We start from the raw sequence: 20,355 nt of genomic DNA on the forward strand, positions 1-20,355 counted from the left end.
TCTTCTACCGCTTACTCCTTCTTCAGGGTCATGGGGGAACCTGGAGCCTATCCCAGGGAGCATCGGGCACAAGGCGGGGTACACCCTGGACAGGGTGCCAGTCAATCACAGGGCACAATCACATACAAACTCACACACCCATTCATACACTATGGACACTTTGAACACGCCAATCAGCCTACCATTCATGTCTTTGGACTGGGGGAGGAAACCGGAGTACCCGGAGGAAACCCCCACAGCACGGGGAGAACATGCAAACTCTGCACACACAGGGCCACGGCGGGAATTGAACCCCGGACCCTGGAGGTGTGAGGCGAATGTGCTAACCACTAAGCATCGCGTGTGTTTTTTTTTTTTTTTTTTTTTTGTGCACTCTATTACTAAATAGTGAGCAGGAATTTGTTTACTACACAAGGTTTAAAAATAATACAAATAGTTTAAAAATGATTTTATAATTATTGTCTGTAGGCTCTTTAGGTTCTTTAAAAAAAACTGTACAACTTATTAATGATGGAAAATAAATTTGAATATCAAACACTGAAAGAAGTCAGTGATTATATAAGAAATGTCCATGCTTTATAAAGACGGGCAAGTTCAGTGTGACACGTGGAACTATGAAAATGTTTATTAATCATCAAGAATTGCTTATAGTGTGTTACTGGAGCTTTATTCTGTATTATTAGGAGTGCTTACTAAGCTTTTTTACTAAATGACAAAGGATTACAAATGCACTTATAAAGACTGGCTTTGTAGAAGGTATGATTTTGTGCTGTGTTACACTGTTTAGCTGATTTTGTACAGAAGTTGTAAAAAAAAAATATTGAATGCCCTTATTTTGACTTAATATCTCATTATTTCATCTTAGGAACTCAATATTTCAAGATATTATGTGCAGTACGGTGCACATAAGGTACATATAAAAAAAAATATTATAAAGAGCAGTAAACTCTAATAAATTAAACAAAGTCAATATTTGATCTGATGACCCTTTGCTTTAAAAACAAATTAATCATCTCAGGTAGAGTTAGTGCAGTTTTATAAGGAAATGAGCTGTAAGTTTTATTGAGCATGTTGCAGAACCAGTCACGGTTCTTCTGGAGACTTTGACTGTCACACTCGCTTCTTATTTTTGCAGCAAAACCCAGCAGACATCATTGTGTTTTTAATGCTGCTTTCTTCACTGGCATACAAACATTTTTTTTTTTTCTGTAATATTATAATCTAATAATTTTGTGCTAGAAAACTAATTTTTGGAAATCTAAAGAATTTTTGTACTGTGTTGATAATGTAGAAGTCATCAAATGAAAATCTATAACAAAGTTTGTACTAAAACACGGGTGACTTTTGTACAGAACTGTATGTCGAATTCAAATTGTAAAAATGACCAGTACCGAATTCCTTCTATGTAAGTTTTAGGAGTCAAAATCTTGACCATACCTGAATATATTCGCTAAATTACAGATACAGTATGTGTGTATCTATCATTAGACACGTGTCCACTAAAGCAATATCTTGTTTACTTACTTTAAAGGAAACATGGAATATGGAATAAAAACTATAAGCTAACGTTGAATAAATTGTTCTTAGTTTTAGGTTTGTAAAGTGTAAAGTGTATTAAGTCCAAATAACAAGATAATATGTTTAAATAATGAGACAGCAACACAAAATCATGTGATATTTACAAAAACTTTGAATTATTAAGTTGAAATAATGAGATTTATCAAAGTAGTGGGATATTTACAAAAAAACAACTTTGAGTGATTAAGTCAAAATAATGAGATAATGTGTCAAAATAAGAAGATAATGACATAATACCTTGAAATGATGAGTTAAAGTAAGTGAAAATAAAGTAATAAAGTAAACTAAGCACGTTCAGCTTTATTCTTTCACAACTTGAAATTCAGGGCTAGCATAATTGTGAACAGCAGTCTTACTAGATTGATATTATTATAATTAAAAAGTAAATCAAATCATGACTCAATTTATTCAGCTTCATATGCTGCAAGTCTTTAAGACATCCAGAGATAAAACATGGATTAATCAGGCAGATTTGTTTGACACTATTTAAACAACGCTGCTCAGTTATTTCCCTTCTCCCCTCTCATCTCTCTCTCTCTCTGTTTTCCTGCCAAATTTACTTTAGACCTGATCTAATGTGACTGATCTGTCATTACACACTGCCACGCTGTCAGACACGGTTACACGCTGCGGAGGACTGTAACAGACACACACTCTGATCCACCCTATCCTACCCTGAGACCTCGATCAGGCCTATCAGCTTGCACTGAAACCTGAACAGCCACAACCACGGCTCGGATGAAAGAGGAAGAAAGCACTGGGGCTTTGGACAAAAAAAAGGAGTGAGTGTACAAAAGAAGATTTTCAAACATTTTCAATACTGTCAAAGACGATTCCTTTCCCATTTCATACACCAAGCAGAGACTGAACATCGAGTTGCTGAGTGGCCAAAGCAATGTGTAAAGTAAGGTGAATGTTAAAATTCAGCCTTAGATAACAGAATTCACTTAAATCTCAGTTTCTGGTATAAACGCCTATGAATAATTTAGTAATTACAGTGCAACTAATAGGAAAACGATACAGCTATGAGACTAACGACTGTTACTCTGGACCCACAGACATGTCCTGGGAATGGTTCAGAGTGGTTAACTCGGTTAAATGCCGCTAAAATGCATCATCGTAAGAAACCCTAAGAAATCCCGCTAACAGTTAGTCTCTATGATAAAAGCGTCTTTGTAGTTTCTGCTGGGAAAAATGAATGTGTGTGTGAGACTTTGTACCTGTATGAAGCCGCACATCACATACTCGTCAAACATCGGCAGGCTGGGCCGGCTCTCCCGGAATATGTGCAGAGTGTATATCGTCATGACGACAGGCTCCTCCCCTGACTCGTCCATCAGCAGAATGTTGATGCGGCTGTTGCCCAGGCCGAGCGGGTAGTTCGCCGTTCTGAGGAAAAAAAATAACAAATAAGTTCTGAGAAACTGACCGTGACTAATCTCTCTCTCTCTCTCACACACACACACAAAAGACTATTTCCTCTGTGCCAGGACAAGGAAGATTATAGTAGATTAAAAAGCAGGGTCAGCTCAAACGTCAAACTAATATCCACATTCAAATAAAGACACAATTACAGAGTCCAGCACATACTGCCTTTATTAAAAGGAGTTCAGGTAATTGACAGGAATATTCCTTTTTTTTGTCAACCTGGTCTTCCTGTACCACATCATGGCTCGAAACACACTTATAATGAAAGTTTAAGTGCAGTTGTCAGGGCAGTTAATAAACATTTATCCATAATCACTTTACCTCATTCAAGAAGTGCAACAGTATTATTACATTACTTTGTGCAATAACTGTATATATATATATATATATATATATATATATATATATATATATGTATGTATGTATGTATGTTCACTTTGTACTGATACAATGTTCATATATTACAACTTTTGTTTTTAAACTTTCTGTATCATCTTATATCATATATCATTATACATACATGTGTATATATACACACACACACATGTGTGTGTGTGTGTATATATATATATATATATATATATATATATATATATATATATATATATATATATATATACACACACACACACACACACATACATATTTCTGTATTTAGAGTCGGGTTACTCAGCTGCTTCAATTGAATTTCTGTACATCCCATTCAGTCTGGCCTAGCTGTCTCTAGCCCGAAAAAATCTTCATGGGAAAGCAGACCCAGAAAATAATCTAATAAATCAGTCAAAGGGCGATGGGACTGTGAACAGACACGTCAGAGGAGAGAACGGGATTATCCCAGGAGAGCTGGAACCCTGTTCACTCATTGTTCTATTGATGAATAGATTTTCCTAAATATTTTAATACATGAGCGTGTTTCCTTTCTGGTTTGCACTAATCAATAGCGCTTTCTCCACAAAACCAAAAAATATTCAGCAAAATATAAATAACGATTATTCGGTAGCTGTTCTTTTAAGGGTACCAACCACATAGGAAAACTTTTTAAATACAATAATTACATTATAACAAGTTATTACAGTTTCAATAACAATTATTCACCCAGAGCGACTCATTTTCACCCAGAGTGACTCGTTTTGAGGATATCAGAGCTAAATTGCCTCTGTATTTACACTCTATTATGTTCCACCATGTTAGGCCTAGGCGTAATATGTAAATGTTACTATCTGTATTATTCTTTTAAAGAACAGAACATGTACATGATAAAACATGACAGCGTGTGCTCTCACAGGAAAACAATCAATGACAAGGTGGTGTGATTCAGTCTGATCCTGAAGTTGATTATTTGCATATAACAACGCACCCTGAAGTGTTTTATTCCTCTTATACCACAACAATTGGCAATCAGTTCTTTTCATTTTATTAACTGAAGAATGGTACATCATACTTTTTATTCATTTGTTGTTGTTGTTTTTTTATTCATAAGTCCATGAAAAAGCTCCTGTTATCATTTACACTATAACAACCTCTGTTCTCTGCAGCTTGTAATGTTAGCTTGTAATGTTAGCGATCACTTACAAAGCCCTCTTTCCTGAAGATTTTCCTGTGTCAGAACAATGGAAGGAACCTGAAAACTTCAAAACTTCAACTGTACATTTTTAATGCATTATTTAATCCACAAATCCCTGTGTAAAATTATAGAAATGACAATGCCCTGTTATAACTGCATAAATACATACATATAATATATAAATGTATTCAGGTTATGGGCTTATAACAATGCATTATCATGTTTTTTAAACGTCTTGAGGTCCAAAGGCTCTGCACGTAAGGAATGACTCAGCTGGCTATTTGTGTGTATATGAGAAGCTCCGGTAAATAATATGGCAGGATTTAGTCATACCTGGGGCCGCGATGTTCGTCCAGGTGAACGTGGCACTTTGCGCTCACGGGTTCCGGCCTGATCCGGATAGTGACCACGTCGAATGGTACCTCAGCGCGGTACTCCTTCACCCAGGGGTTAAAGAGTGGAGTTAGAACCAGAGGAGGATTGGTATATAGCTGACGGAGATGGGGCTCCACACACCTCCCTATGGAGCAAAACGATCAGTTACACGAAACAGTAACCAACATAAGTGTTACTACATGAATGTGTGAAGTAATTACCTGATTCTGGTGGCTGGGAATCCCACTTCTCAGGCCTGTCTGGATCATCACTGCTGTGAGAAAAATGTCAATGGAGCCTTTGTATTAGCTTTCCATATTATTCTCATAAAACTGACCATAAAAGCACAACTAAATATTCCAGTTACGATAAATTTAGTGGTTTTATTGCTTCCGTCGCATTTTACTATTAAAAACACACACACTAAAGTGGTCAGTAAAGTGGCCTTGCTTTGTGTTCAAATTTGTTGGGCTAATAAGGTCCAGATGTGATTATAACCTGTTCAGGATTTGTTTCACAGTTCTTCAGGGATGCTGCATTGTTGTGTAATGGTGTTGTTCTCCATCCAGCCCAAATTCATTCCGCCACTTAACATAAATGGGAAAATCTCTCCTTCAGTCACGTTTAACAACATGCCCTATGGGAGCAGAAGCAGAGCCAGTTCTGTAATCGCTTTGGTCCGGTCTGGCAGTATGGAGCTTTTCCTGCCCGTTACGAATCTGAGAGCAGCACTAGCGGTTTATCGTACCAAACTCCATCCATTCTTTCTCTCAAACTAACACATGGAGCTCGCTGTGGAATCAGCTTCCAACGGCCTGTGCACATGAGATTGGTTCATATGTGCATGGCAACAGGAGTGGAACCTTTCAGAAATTTCTTTTCATTCACTTTATGTCTGAAAATGTGGAAAACAAGACAAATGAAAGAGTGTGCTGGAATACCAGTGTTGAGATTAAAAATTATTTATGATTTTGATTACTGTGTGGTCAAAAGTGTTATCCTTCACATATTGTATATTCAACAGCACTGCTGCTGAATGGTCAGAAAGTTTTGATTCATTTTGTATAACAGCAGCTCTGACAACAGGGCCAGCTGCAAGGCGAACATTATATTAACTTGCTTCTTATAATATGGTATCGTTTCTATACTCAAACAGTCTAAAGATAACAATAAACGGGTTAGGAAACATGTTGATATTTAACAAAGAAAAATGGATAACCAGTGAAAAAAAATTAAAAGTGCAAGGACAGGGCGCACGGTGGCCTAGTGGTTGGGGGTTTGATTCACGCCGCTCCCCTGTGTTTGTGTGGAGTTTGCAGGTTAGGCGGATTGGCATGTCCAAAGTGTCCGTAGTGTACGAATGGGTGTGTGAATGTGTATGTGATTGTGCCCTGGAATGGACTGACACCCTGTCCAGGTTGTACCCCGCCTTGTGCCCCACGCTGCCTGGGATAGGCTCCAGGTTCCCCGTGACCCTGTAGGATAAGCGGTATAGAAGATGGATGGATGGATGGAAGTGCAAGGAGACATTTATTTCATATTTACGGAAGGAGTCTCCAGTGCCGGTGCTTTGAATTTCAAGTAGTGCAATTTCAATTTAAATAGTGTAATGTAAGGGTAAATATTTTAATACATGAAAGAATGAAAAAACAAATCATATTTGTGTGTATGTGTGTGTGTGTTCGAATCATGTCATGTCAAGTCAAACTTTATTTATAGAGCACATTTAACACAACAAACGGTTACAAAAAGTGCCTTAGAATAAACGTCTAGAGACAACAAATAACAAAAGTACATTAAATTTGATCAAAAGCTAAAAAATAGTGTCTGTGTGTGTGTGTGTTACCTCTGTGTGTAGGACAAGCTGAGTTGTTGGAGCAAGGCTGAGAGACCTGCTGCCCTCGCATAATCCTCTGCTGTAGGAAATCTTTGAACGATATTGTGCTGGAGATTGGACAAATGAGATGATCTGGGGTAGAGCTTCCAAGGTGCACACACACACACACACACACACACACACACACACACACACACACACACACACACACCTAACCTTAATACCAACACTAATATCAACAACAGCTAATGAAGCAATAGTAACTATCAGGATCACATACTGAATTTGGGACAGGGTTATATATATATATAAAACCTTACTTAATATGCAACTTTTACTCTTTTATTTATTATAAGTTTCAGTGATGATCACTTACCAGATGAAAGCTGCCAGATCTCTTGAGCTGCTGATGAAAGTGAAGCAGGAACTGCATTTTGTCCGCCGTCAAGCACAAACCGTTTGCCTGCTCGCAGCCACTGTACTGTAAACAGAAATAAAGACAAGTTGTCACATATACACAGCTTTTACAGTTTTAAAGCTATTTTCTGATCAATTAAAGGGTGACAAATACTTTTAACCATAGTACCTTAAATGTGAACTGTACAAACTCTAAAAAAAAATATTTCAGTTACTCTTATATTATTCAGTAATTACAGTTAAAATAATAGGAAATATTTTTAGTCATATAAGTGAGGAATAAATCTGTACCTGGTCACGTCTACTGTGGGGCTAATTTATGTTGTGTGAGTTAAAATCACTACGTACAACCACACCCCATTTTTACAAAGAAATTATTAGAACAAATGAAAAGCAAAAATGAAATATTTATAAATGATGATGAGTTATCCGTTCAGTCGAAGCCGACTTTCGGTCACTTTATTGATCATCATTCTCCACGCTTTCCTATCTTGGGCTGCTTTATTTAGTTCTTTCATGTGCATATTCGTGTCGGCTTTGATTGTGTCCAGCCAGCGGGTTTTTTGACGCCCTCTTCTTCTCGATCCACTGACTATGCCGGACATTATCGTTGTTTCCAGGGAATTAGCTCGGTTGACATGACCAAAGTATGAGAGCCACTGCTTGGTGATTTTTCCCTCTAGCGATATTTTCGGTTTGACACGCTCTAGAATCGACTTGTTTGTGACCATCTCCGTCCATGGTATGCGCAGCATACGCCTCCAACACCACAGTTCAAAAGCGTCAATTCTCCTTCTATCTGCCTTCTTGAGTGTCCAGCTTTCACATGCGTATGTGCAGATTGGAAAGACGATTGCATTAATCATTCGGATCTTTGTTGCAATGCTAATATCTTTACTTTTCCAGATTTTTGTCATTCCTTGCATTGCGCTGTGGCCAAGTGCGATTCTTCATCTGATTTCTGGCCCTGATTCGCCACTGCGGTCTATCTTGGATCCGAGGAAGATGATATCTTGAACTGATTCGATTTCTTCATTGTCGATGTTTATGTGAACTGTACCGTTTCTTGCTGTTGTCATTACCTTTGTTTTCTTGATGATGAGATACAGTCCCATGCGCTCGCTTGTAAATATATTTATATTTATTAAATAAAAATAGTGATTTTTTTTAACATAAAATGGTAGGGCGAGCATTACTGTAAACACTCTCTCAGCCAGCTAATATAGTAACATTGTATGCTTTTCAGGAAACTAGGCTCTAATTTAATACTAATACTGCAGGTATCCATTAATTAAAATATATATATATTTTATATAGTCTAATTTTTTCATAGTTTTTATATATATATATATATATATATATATAAATAAATAAAATGAAAATAAAAAAAATATACACTTCATCAGTTCATGGCATTAAATGGTAAGGAATATCAAAACAAAGAGACATCTTAAACATTAGTGGGTCCATACTTACTTTTATCACTATATAAATCTAACAATATACTATAAGATATAATATTATGTCTACTAGTTTCATTGTAGTTGCTGAATAATGTGCTTTAGAATGAACTGAATAACAAGCTGAGACTTTACTATCAGTCACATTCTACCTTGATTTCTGCTGTATCCTGAGGACTTGGAAGAGATCCGTCCTCACTGCCACATGCTGGGAAGAGGAGCTTCAGCATATCTTCTAAAATGTACTCTTTGGTGATCTGCCCATCAAAGTCTGGATCTTTTATACCGTCAAAGTTCAAGTCAGTCTGCACCTGAGAGGAAGAATGGAGGAAATGAGTTGAGCAGCTGTAGAGAATGAATGTGAGCTTTTGCTGCCATCTAGACATCAGCATTGATGGTAGCAGCTGTGAATGGATGATGAATGCAGTGAAGCTTTTCAACAAGTCTAGAAATGTATGTATATATAAGGTTTTTATTTATTTATTATTAAATCAGTGTTATATGCATTAAAAAACCCTCAACTGGTGGTGTTTACTTTACAGTCAGGTCCGTAAGTATGTGGAGAGTGCCACAATTATCGCAATTTTGCCTCTATACACTACCACAGTGGATTTGAAATGAAGCTATCAAGATGTGATTGACGTGCAGACTTTCAGCTGTAATTCAAGGGGTTTAACAAAAATATTGCATTAACCGTGGAGGAATTACAGCCATTTTTTAAAAGAGTACCTTCAATTTCACAGGCTCAAAAGTGATTGGACAAACTAACAATCATAAATATTAGGATTATTTTTAATACTTGGATGCAAATCCTTAGCAGTCAATAACTGCCTGAAATTTGGAATCCATGGACATCACCGAACGCTTAGCTACCTTGAGATGCTTTGGCTGGCTTTTACTGCAGCCGATTTCGGTTGCTGCTTGTTTGTAGGTCTTTCTGCCTTCAGTTTTGTCTCCAGTAAGTAAAAAGCATTCTCAGTTGGGTTGAGGTCAGGTGACTGACTCGGCCATTTAAGAACCTTCCATTTCTTTGCTTTAAGAAGCTCTTGGGTTGCTTTCATGGTATGTTTTGGGTCATTATCCATCTGTACTGTGAAGCACCGTCCTATCAACTTCGCAGCATTTGACTGAATCTGAGCAGAATGTATAGCTCTAAACACTTCAGAATTCATCCTGCTACTTCCATCAGGAGTCACATCATCAGTAAACATCAGTGACCCAGTTCCATTGGTCACCATACATGCCCATACCATAACACTTCCTCTACCATATTTGACAGATCATGTGGTATGATTTGGATCCTTAGCCCTGCCTTGCTTCTCCATACTCTACTCTTCCCATCATTCTGGTACAAGTTAGTCTTGCATCAGAACTGTTCAGGGTTTTTGTTTTTTCCAGCAAAGTCTAATCTGGCCTTTCTGTTCTTGAGTGTTACCAGTGGTTTGCCTCTTGAGGTAAACCATCTGTATTTACATGCATGAAGGTTGTAGACTTTGACAATGATGCACCTACCTCCTCCAGAATGTTCCTGACTTTTTATTGTGAAGAGGTTTTTTTTAGTCAACAAGGAAAGAATTCTGCATTATCCACTTGCATCTTCCTTGGTCTTTCCAGGCCTTTTGGTGTTGCTGAGCTAGCTAGTGTATTCCTTCTTTTTAAGAATGTACCAAACTATCGATTTGGCCACTCCTAAAGTTTTTCTCTGATAGGTTTTTTTGTTTTTTCAGCCTAATATTGGCCTTCTTCACTTGCATCGAAACCTCTTTGGACCGCATATTGAGAAAGAGCTACCAAATGCAAATGCAATGCTTGGAATCAACTCCTGATTTGAATATCCTGAATATAATGAAATAACAAGGAAACAGACCACACCTGGCCATGAAACTACTGATCAGTCTTGTCCACTTACTTTTGAGCCTGTGAAAATGGCAGGAGCTTGACGGGGCAGTGGTGGCTTGGTGGGGCAGTGGTGGCTTGGCAGTTAAGGCTCTGGGTTACTGAGCAGAAGGTCGGTGGTTCAAGCTGCCACTGTTGGGCCATTGAGCAAGGCCCTTAACCCACTCTGCTCCAGTGGCACTGTATCATGGCTGACCCTGCACTCTGACCCCAACTTCCTAACAATCTGGGGTATGCGAAGACAAGATTTTCACTGTGCATATGTATATATGATCAATAAAGACTCATTATCAATATTTTTGTTCAACCCCTTGAATTAAAGCTGAAGGTCTACACTTCAATCACATCTTGATTGCTTCATTTTAGATCCATTGTGGTGGTCTACAGAGGCAAAATGATGAAAATTGTGTCACTGTCCAAATACTTACGGACCTGATTGCATATAACTACAATTAGCTGCTATATGAACGTATATAACTACAATTTGCTGATATATTAATGTATATAGCTACAATTAGCTGCTACTGTATGAAAAATAATACAATTATGACTCATGTGACATTTATTAAGCGAGTACCGAGTAGAAGCAGGTTTGCATTCATACCTTCACCACTACAGGACACACAGAAGCATTGTAATGCAATGTGAAGGTCATCAACTGAAAACACAGTGAACACCTAGGAGGAGAAAAACACATACATTAACACCACTTGATGTATCCCTATATTATAGTGTTGAAATGTCTGACATGATGTGTATGTATATGAGAGAGACCTCGGTGGAGAGCTGGAGTCAGCTGTGGTTAAAACGGCAGCTGTTAGAACCTCACTGATGACCTGCTTCATGAGTTCAGAAGCTTGGAGAGCCACTGAAGGATCCAGCCTATCTGTAAAGAACGACTGCAGCTGAAACACAAACACACCCCACTGAAAATGTAAGACATTCTTAAAATCTAAATGTAAATTCATTCTTCATTCTTGTACCACAGAGGCAGGAACAAAAGCACTAACACAACACCATCCATGTGCTTTAACTATATTAATTTTGCAACAGATTTATCCCAAGTACTTCCTGAATTAAGTAAGACATCATCCATTTCAAGCACTTAAAGTAGCAAACAATAACAAGGCACCAGAATGTTTGGCACTATAACTGTCTGTTTTCCATTGGCCACCAGTCCAGTACCAGAGATTCCAGTTCAGCACTGGGACTAACAGGACCCATTACAGGTACAAACAGTTACGGCTAGCTAGCTGCATATGGGGAATGAATGCTTATTGATATTATAACACACGTAATAACATGTTTCGTAGATCTTCAACAACAGTAAATAAACATAACTAGAAATGGATTTTTAAAAAGGTATACCACCACATCGTTCTTTAGCAAATAGAAATGTAATCCTTAGCTGTAGTATACAAGGAATAAAACTTTTATTGGAAAATTATCAACTGTGGGGTGGAAACAGTAACTTTGCCTTGCGTCAGGTTGAATCATCAAACCCGGTCGTCTTTTATTTTCCTATAACAGCGCATCCCTAAGTGTTTTATTGCTTACTTTCTACTAGACTATACTCTTAAACAGTGTAAACATGTCATGCTACAAATGCCCATGTAGACAGTTAAATATGATGAAATATACATCTCTGAATATCTTAAATCACAGAAGAGACGGTTTATTGTTCAATTCATCATCGTAAAGCATACTATTCAGTCTCTACATTAAAATTAATAGGAAAATGTGTAGTTAAGAGAGTGAGGAACGTAAAATTGGACCCAATGATAGTTCCTGGAGGTTTAAGAAGTTCTGAACGACTAAATCTATGTGAATGAAAGGCATGTAAGCTTATGTAAGGCAGCATGATCAACTGATCAGGATGCAGAGATGAGCTGGAATACCATAATAACATTTAAACTATGCATTTTGCATCCCAATTAAGCACAGTATGATAAATGGGCCAATTTTAAAAAGTACTTTTTCAATCAAATGCACACTTGGCAATATCAGAAATGCATACTTGAGCAAGCATGAGAGACAATCGTGCAGAGAAACCAGTCAGTTGTACATTGTGTGTCGTGAAAGCAAACGTCAAACACTTCAGATACTTGGTAATGACTCAATCATCTCAGTAGGCGGCAGCAGTGTGTAAAAAGTTTGGCTGAGATTCATCGAGATGTAGATGAGATGTGCTGGCTCGCTTGTTTTCCCACGCACACACTTAGAGAGTACTGACTTCTGAATAACCCACAGATAAACTAGTGAGCGTGCATACAAATACGCATACACACACAAATGAAAGGCATTAACACACCAACACAAATACAGAAACACACAGAAACACCAACCCTATAGATCCTTGTGAAGTAAAGAATAATTTGTTTTAAATGCTTTCAACGTATTGCTTTTTCTCCATTGCATCAATGGTTTCCTAGATGGTTTGGAGTGATGCGCCATAAATAATCTCCAGTCTCTATCTTTTCCCCCAACACACACAGACACACAATTTCCCTCTCTCCTCCTTAAAAATCCTCCTTAAATCCTCCTACAATCACCAGTAAATCTAAGGAGTATCCCATGCCAAGTGTTAACTCCATCCTGAAATGCACCTTCTTCCAAAGCCACTCTGTTTCAGTCTTTAATCAAATCCGAAAAATATATTTCTAACCATTCATAAACACAAAAATGCCTTGTAATAAACCCCTAATTTCTAAATATACGCTTGAGGTTTTGTCATTTTTGCTGTTGGTGGCAGCCACTGAAGCGGCTGCCCTCAACTTCCTTCCTTTGGAAACAAAGGAAACAAATGGTGCAAGTCCTTGGGTTGTCTGTGTGTAGGCCAGTGTATTAAGGAGTGTAAGTGTAGTGGATTTCAAGTTGTAACCTCTGGACATCATAAAGGCACGACCACACCACAGATGAGATGATTCAAACACTGGAATTATTCCTTTAACAAAAGTAGCGTGAGGCAAGATTAGTATACACACATCGGAAGGCCTACTCTCTCATCCCCCTGCTTCCCCGTCTGCATACACAATGCATCTAAGCACGGACGCTTAAAGGAGAAGAACTGCATCGTCCTATGTTGTGCCACTAATTAAAGCCCCACCTACAACAACTGGCTATATAAGCGCAAAAAAAATAAATATATATATATATACATACATATATATATATATATATATATATATATATATATATATATATATATATATATATATATATATATATATATATACACACACACACACACACACACACACACACACACACACATATTTAAAAAAAATATATATCATTTTCTGAATCTGTTGATGATATTATGTACTGTAGATGATGAGATATTCATTGTTTTTTTTGTTTTCTGTTGAGGAACATTATTCTGAAATTGTTCCACAAATTGTAGATGCAGTTTTTCACAGATTGATGAACCTCTGTCCATCTTTATTTCTGAGACACTCTGCCTTTCTAAGATCCTCTTTTTATACCCAATCATATTACTGACCTGTTGCTAATTAACCTCCAGCTGTTTCTTTTTACTAACAATTACGTTGCCCCGTTCCGACTTTTTTGAGACGTGTTGCTGCCATCAAATTCCTTAAAATGGTACATTTCCTCAGTTTAAACATTTGATATGTTTTCTATGTTCTATTGTGAATAACATTTGGGTTCATGAGATTTGTAAATCATTGTATTCTCTTTTTATTTACATTTTACATAGTGTCCCAACTTTTTTGGAATTCTGTTGAATAAGATCGCATGATGATGTGACATATAATACCCAATCAAACACCCATGAAATATTTTTAAGAACACTAAATGAGTGACAGCTTTTCATTCAGATCTCTGCAGTTTTCTCCTTAGTTTTACTTTATTTCATTTTTATTGTGTAACTCTTGACATGACGTAGCAGGATGGCAGGCTAAACAGATAAGGAAGCTACTTTACCTTAGTAATATAACCGTGTTTGTCCAGATGAGTCCTGACCAAGCCTGTGCGATGCAGGAATGCAGTGAAAGGCATCGCTGATGTGACCAAGACATATACATTCATTAAGGCTACTAGACCATGATTGGCTGGGGAGTCTGACTGGCCAACTTGGCTCCTAATAGACGCAAGAGCAGAGAGAGATGGGGATGTTTATAAAAAAAAAATGAGTGAAACTTGAAACTCTGTCTTTGTTCAAAATACTTGAGGGCTCTCACCAGATATGTTTAGTGTGATGAACACTTCCTCCCAGCTCTGGTCCAGACAAGGTGCAGGCAGATGGAATTATGGGTAATGGCATACCTGAAAATGAAAAAAACAGAAATGGAAAGTGAGTTAGAAATTTTTATGTTTGCATCGGCAGTTATTCCTTTTCACATATATTGACAGATTTCAGGTCTAAAAGAAGAACTGTTGCCACCTTCATTTTACAATGATGGCATCTGGCAGTCGCCCTTATCCAGAGCGACTTACATTTATACAACCTAGCAGATGAGGATTAAGAGCCTTGCTCAAGGCCCAGCAGTGGAGTACTGGGAATTAAACTCATAACCTCATAATCAGCACCTCCAAATCTGAGGCCTCTGGTTCTCTCGCAGAAAAGACCCTGTAATTCCATAGAAGTCAGGGATGGGATGTTCTGGTACAGCATTCCAGATGGCAGGGGGTCATGGAGACCTTGGCTAAGGTGTGATTTAAGATTATGTTTTGGTCTTTCCTCACAAATCTCTTATTGTAGATGTCCTGTCTGGGTGGGTGAGTGATGACTTGGGCTGTTTTTACCACTAAGAATGAAATTGCCATAGAAAACCACAATGCAGCTGGTCAGTGTGTTCTTAATTCTGCAGATCTTTTAGAGTCTAAAGAGTGTATGTTCTCGGCTTCACTCTACTCTATGAAAAAGGGTCCCTCGAAGTTTCTTTGGAAGGCTAGGATCTCAAAATTTTTTAGCCTGGTTAGGTCATGTGCTAAAGATGGCGGCCAACTGAATGGCCAAAACTCTGAGTACACATCCTATGGTACAGTCTGGACCAGTAACTTTGTGCCCTAGTCAGGTATTTGCTCACTTCTTCTTTAGGCAGCAAAACGGTTTCACTTGCATGCCTTTCTGAAAGGGAACACCTCTCTTGTATGAAGAACCTTAAGGGGAAACCAATTAGGGTGCTAGATGGATCCTTTTTCCTAATGGTAATGATAATGAGTCTTTATTAATCACATATACACATGCACAGTGAAATTCTATTCTTCACATACACATTTCTTCACAGGTCAGAGTGCAGGGTCAGTCATGATACAGCGCCCCTGGAGCAGGGAGGGTTAAGGGACTTGCTCAAGGGCCCATCAGTGGCAGCTTGGCAGTGCTAGGGCTTGAACCCCAGACCATCCAATGAGTAACCCAGAGCCTTAACCACCAAACCACCACTGCCCCAAGCCACCACTGCCCCTAAGAGTGCAATAATTTGGCCTCTGACTGTCATGTCGTCTGGAAGGTTAATCATGGAATTTGATTCAGTTTTGGGACCAACTGTGGTTATCCAGAATATAAATTATTGGTCTTTAGTCTGAGTGTGACTGGAGTTCACTCTCCTAGCTTAACAGACTGGGGTCTGCCAGTGATAAAGTTCCACATCCGTTTGCAGGGTGTGTTGTCTAGACCTAGATTTCAGATATGCAGCACTAGCTATGCGGGGACAATGGTGTTAAATGTTGGGTTGAAGTTGTTAAACAGCATTCTTACATAGACGGTCTTTTCTACAGATGTTTTAGTGCTGTGTGTTAGTTCTGGATTACTTTGCTCTGCAGACAAAACAACATCGGTCCAGTGTGCATTAGGGATGTAACTGAATACAAATACCTTATTGTACATTATATATTTATTCATTTAGCAGACGGTTTTATCCAAAGCGACTTACAAATGAGGAAATACAAGCAAGCGATAGATCAAGCGGAGAACAATACAAGTAGTGCTACCATACAAGATTTTAATGAAGTTCTAGAGGAGCAAAGCGCAGAGAGTAGAGGTGTAAGAGCCAGTGTAAGTAGAGAGTCACGGAAGAGGTGGATATTTAGCCGGTTTTTGAAGATAGTGACAGATTCTGCTGTCCGGATTGAGGTGGGAAGTTCATTCAACTACTGAGAGAGTCATTTTGAAGGTTCTGGAAAGAGACCTCATGCCTTGCTGAGTAGGCACCACCAGCTGTCGGACAGTAACTGATCGCAGGTTGCGTGAGGGAACATAAACCTCAAGGAGAGTGTTGAGGTAGAGGGGTGTTGTTTCAGACAAAGTCTTGTACATGAACATCAAGGTCTTAAATTTGATTCGGGCAGCTACAGGACGCCAGTGGAGGGAGATGAAGAGGGGTGTGACATGGGTTCTTTTGGGCTTGGTGGAAACATTATATTATTCTGATAATGTTTTCGAAACACATACAACTACAGATATGAAAGCTTGCCGGAGAGGTTCACAGGTCATCTGGTTGTAACTAGAGTTGTGAATCAGGATTTGGAATCCTGCAGGATGCAACAAAATGCATTTACAGTGTTCATTTATTCATCCCTGTGACTGCCTAATCAGGGTCCTGGTGGTTTAAACTAGGCTACTAGGCTGTTTATATTTTGAGAACTAAATTCATTACAAAATATCACAAGAAGGCACTAACAAAAATAATATCTGTGTGAGTGGGATTAAAGAAAAACGGTCCCACACACATCTTTGAGACCAATTACCAACTCGGGTGATGATGCTGAGGTCAAGGAACCAGAAGTCAGAACTCACACACCATGCTGACATCAACAGCATTTTTATTTCTGGGTTTTTTCATTACGTTATAACCCTATTGTGCATTTTGATTGGAGTGATTGTTACTGTGTGATAGTGATAGTTATTATTATAAGCATGTGGTTGTGGATTTCTTAGGCTCTAGGACGGTAGCTGTAGTACTAAAGATGAAGTAGTTTGGGCTGGTCATGTAGTAAAGATGGTGGCCAACTGAAAGGCACAAACTCTAAATACACATCCTGTTGTGCCATCTGGACCAGTAGAGCTTTCTGCATGTCTGTTCTAGTCAGTATTTTCCTCATATAATCCTTGGACAGAATGAGTAGCTGACTGATTCCACATTGCTCCAAACTGGGAATAAAAGGTCATCCAGAAGCAGGCAACATAGCAGCCGGGACACTATTAATTTTGGTCTTGTAGTCAGTAATTGTCTAAATTCCATGAGCCAAGATTTGCAGATTGTAATTGTTTTAGCAGCCTTGCTGCCATGACAGCTTCTCTTTGACTGGATTTGAACTCTACACTCCAGTGTTTGGTTAGGGAGTCCTTTTGAGAGTCAGTATGATTGACGTCACCAACAATGATGTCTGTGGCTTCTGGGTGAAAAGAGTAGATTGAGTGCATCTCTATTTGGCAGGATGTTAACTCATTTTGAACATGAAGACTTTGTGAAAAGACTGAAAAGTTTTATGCTTGGCATCGTCAGTTCTTTGTCCACTTGGTCACTCGGTCTCTGGTGAGAATGACAAAAGGACTAATGAAGCCTAAATCTGGAAAGGGTTTCCACAGTTTTGCTTTCTTACAGACAAGACATTATTTAAACAAAAATTTTGTTTGCTCAAGAACCTAGGAGCAGTTCCTTTGGTCCAACAGTGGTCTGGGGTCCACCTTGAGTGAACCCAGGGTCATTTGTGGAAGTGATCCAGTGCGTGGGCTGCACATTTAATATTATGATTTGGTTCAATCTGTCATGTCACTTCCTGTTTAAAATTCCAGCATGGAAATAAGCACAGACTCATGTATTTGGGCCAAGTGTGAAAACACCCTTCTAGAACATTTCCAATGTTCGTGAGGTTTGCCAATAATGTGTGCAAAGATGTCCGGATCAAGTATAATGCAAAGTAAACCAAAAATAATAATCCGCAAAGTCAGGAACCAATGGGAAGCAATATGTTGAGTAAATGTCTTGGTCCAAATATGTTGAGCAAAATCCGCAAAAACATGATCCAGCAACTGAGAAAATGCATAGAGCGTAAGGCTGAAGAGCATGTAGAGCATAAAAAATTAATTATATGTAGTTTTACTTTCATTGGTTCCCGACTTTTCAGACATCTTTATAATAACCACAACCGGCCTCATATAGATGGAGCTAGCTGTTTTGGTTCTGGAAGTATGTGATGATGTGTAAATGAGTTAAGGTATTCATGAGTATAACAAACGCATCATCACTCTCTATATGTGTATGAAATGTTTCTTCCATCAGCACATTGTGTTCAGCATAAAGAGACTGTCTCCACTTACAACCAGACGTTAATATATGACAAATATAAACTACACCTACTGAAAAGCACTCTACAAGATATAGTACTCAAATATTTTCTCGCCACAAGCCTTGGAAAAACAGTGGCCCCATTTCATGGAAAAACCATAAATATCTTCATAAAACACTTGAACGAGGAGAGCAGCGCTATAACTGCATTCAGCCCTAGCACTGACTAAACAGTTACCTCGTGCGTGTTTGTGTGTGTTCCATGCCTTCAGATGTTATCATGAAAAGGACACAACCTTTCCCAGCTGCCCCTTCAAACAACCAGGACTCGATCGGCCATCATTTGTGTGGGAGGCATGCCAAGAGGAAAGACAATATTGTTCCAGACCTGGAGACAATAACCCTCTTTCACAAGGAACAGCACGGCTACATAGCCGTGGACCAAGCAGCAAAATCAATCACTACTCTCTTGAAATGGACAAGCAGTTATCTTCATCCAGCACTGATAGCCATAATTAGCTTGAAGAATCAAATGCAAACAGGCATCATGATCTTCAAAGACCTTCCCTGAATGGCAGCTTTTTATAAGCTGTTCTGCTTATTTAGAAAAAAAAGATGAGCCTTTAATAATGGATGTATATTATGAGACAGGTTTAATGGGCCATTATAAAGATTATCTGGCATTTGAATTGTATATTTGCCCTCTTAAACAGTTACTGTGGCAAGGACGTCTGGGTAAATATCATCTAAGATGCCGAAATTTCTCAGTAATTACAGCAGAGCTCTAGGCTCCACAAATGCTTAATTGGAAGTCTGCGTCTGTGAGAGACACACACACACACACACACACACACACACACACACACACACACACACACACACACACACACACACACGAGTCTAAATATTATTCCTAATAAAGATTGGCTTATTACATTTTGATTGCTATACTGAACGATTTTACCTCTTCTATGTTGGAATGGTTAACACTCTGGGTTACGTCAGATATGAAACTTTTCACATCCTCAACACCTGAATGCAGATTGACACGGTCACATTAAACACATTCACCCACCTGACAAACGGCTGTCCAGTAGAAATCGACAGACTCCGCCCATGTCCATGAAAGCCCCAACAAATGCTGGTATAATGTTGACCTAAGAAGAGACAGGACCGTTATTTAAATACTAACAAACATCACTAGGCTGTAGGTATAAAATTAGGTATTAAAATAATAAAATAAAATCATTCTTAAATCTGATTAGTCAGAAGGTGTTGAATAATTTTCAGTACAGCAAAGCCTAGACTATAGTGCTCGCTGTAATTGAATGCGCTCGTTCTAATATGTATTGTTTTACACCGACACATTAAATGCTGCACATAATCTAAGCATAATAATAAACATGTAAAAAAAAAAAAAAAAAAAAAAACATAATCTTTCATTTTGTTAATTGGAAGGAGTCTCCAGTGTCAGTGGTTTGTAATGGTCAAGTTTCCCCCACTATGAGAAAGTCTTCAGGACTTTGTCTACAGACAACTTTGCCCAGG

At 38.5% G+C, this 20,355-nt stretch overlaps 1 protein-coding gene across 3 annotated transcripts in view; it reads right to left on the reverse strand.

Annotated features, from left to right (window-relative positions):
- cped1 (cadherin-like and PC-esterase domain containing 1) overlaps positions 1 to 20,355 on the reverse strand; it is an 84,228-nt gene that overhangs the window by 39,804 nt on the left and 24,069 nt on the right. For 2 of the 3 annotated variants that reach the window (XM_017494365.3, XM_053688046.1), the window contains exons 4-14: positions 19,883 to 19,964; positions 14,758 to 14,842; positions 14,501 to 14,657; positions 11,330 to 11,460; positions 11,160 to 11,232; positions 8,812 to 8,970; positions 7,159 to 7,263; positions 6,792 to 6,925; positions 5,167 to 5,219; positions 4,904 to 5,090; positions 2,799 to 2,967 (exon numbers count right to left, since the gene is read on the reverse strand). In XM_017494365.3, coding sequence (XP_017349854.2) covers positions 2,799 to 2,967; positions 4,904 to 5,090; positions 5,167 to 5,219; positions 6,792 to 6,925; positions 7,159 to 7,263; positions 8,812 to 8,970; positions 11,160 to 11,232; positions 11,330 to 11,460; positions 14,501 to 14,657; positions 14,758 to 14,842; positions 19,883 to 19,964 — 1,335 coding nt within the window. The remainder of the gene's footprint in view (positions 1 to 2,798; positions 2,968 to 4,903; positions 5,091 to 5,166; positions 5,220 to 6,791; positions 6,926 to 7,158; positions 7,264 to 8,811; positions 8,971 to 11,159; positions 11,233 to 11,329; positions 11,461 to 14,500; positions 14,658 to 14,757; positions 14,843 to 19,882; positions 19,965 to 20,355) is intronic. The other variant, XM_017494366.3, reaches the window with a different exon arrangement.

This window comes from Ictalurus punctatus, chromosome 19 (assembly GCF_001660625.3).
Source record: "Ictalurus punctatus breed USDA103 chromosome 19, Coco_2.0, whole genome shotgun sequence".
NCBI classification, from domain to species: Eukaryota; Metazoa; Chordata; class Actinopteri; order Siluriformes; family Ictaluridae; genus Ictalurus; species Ictalurus punctatus.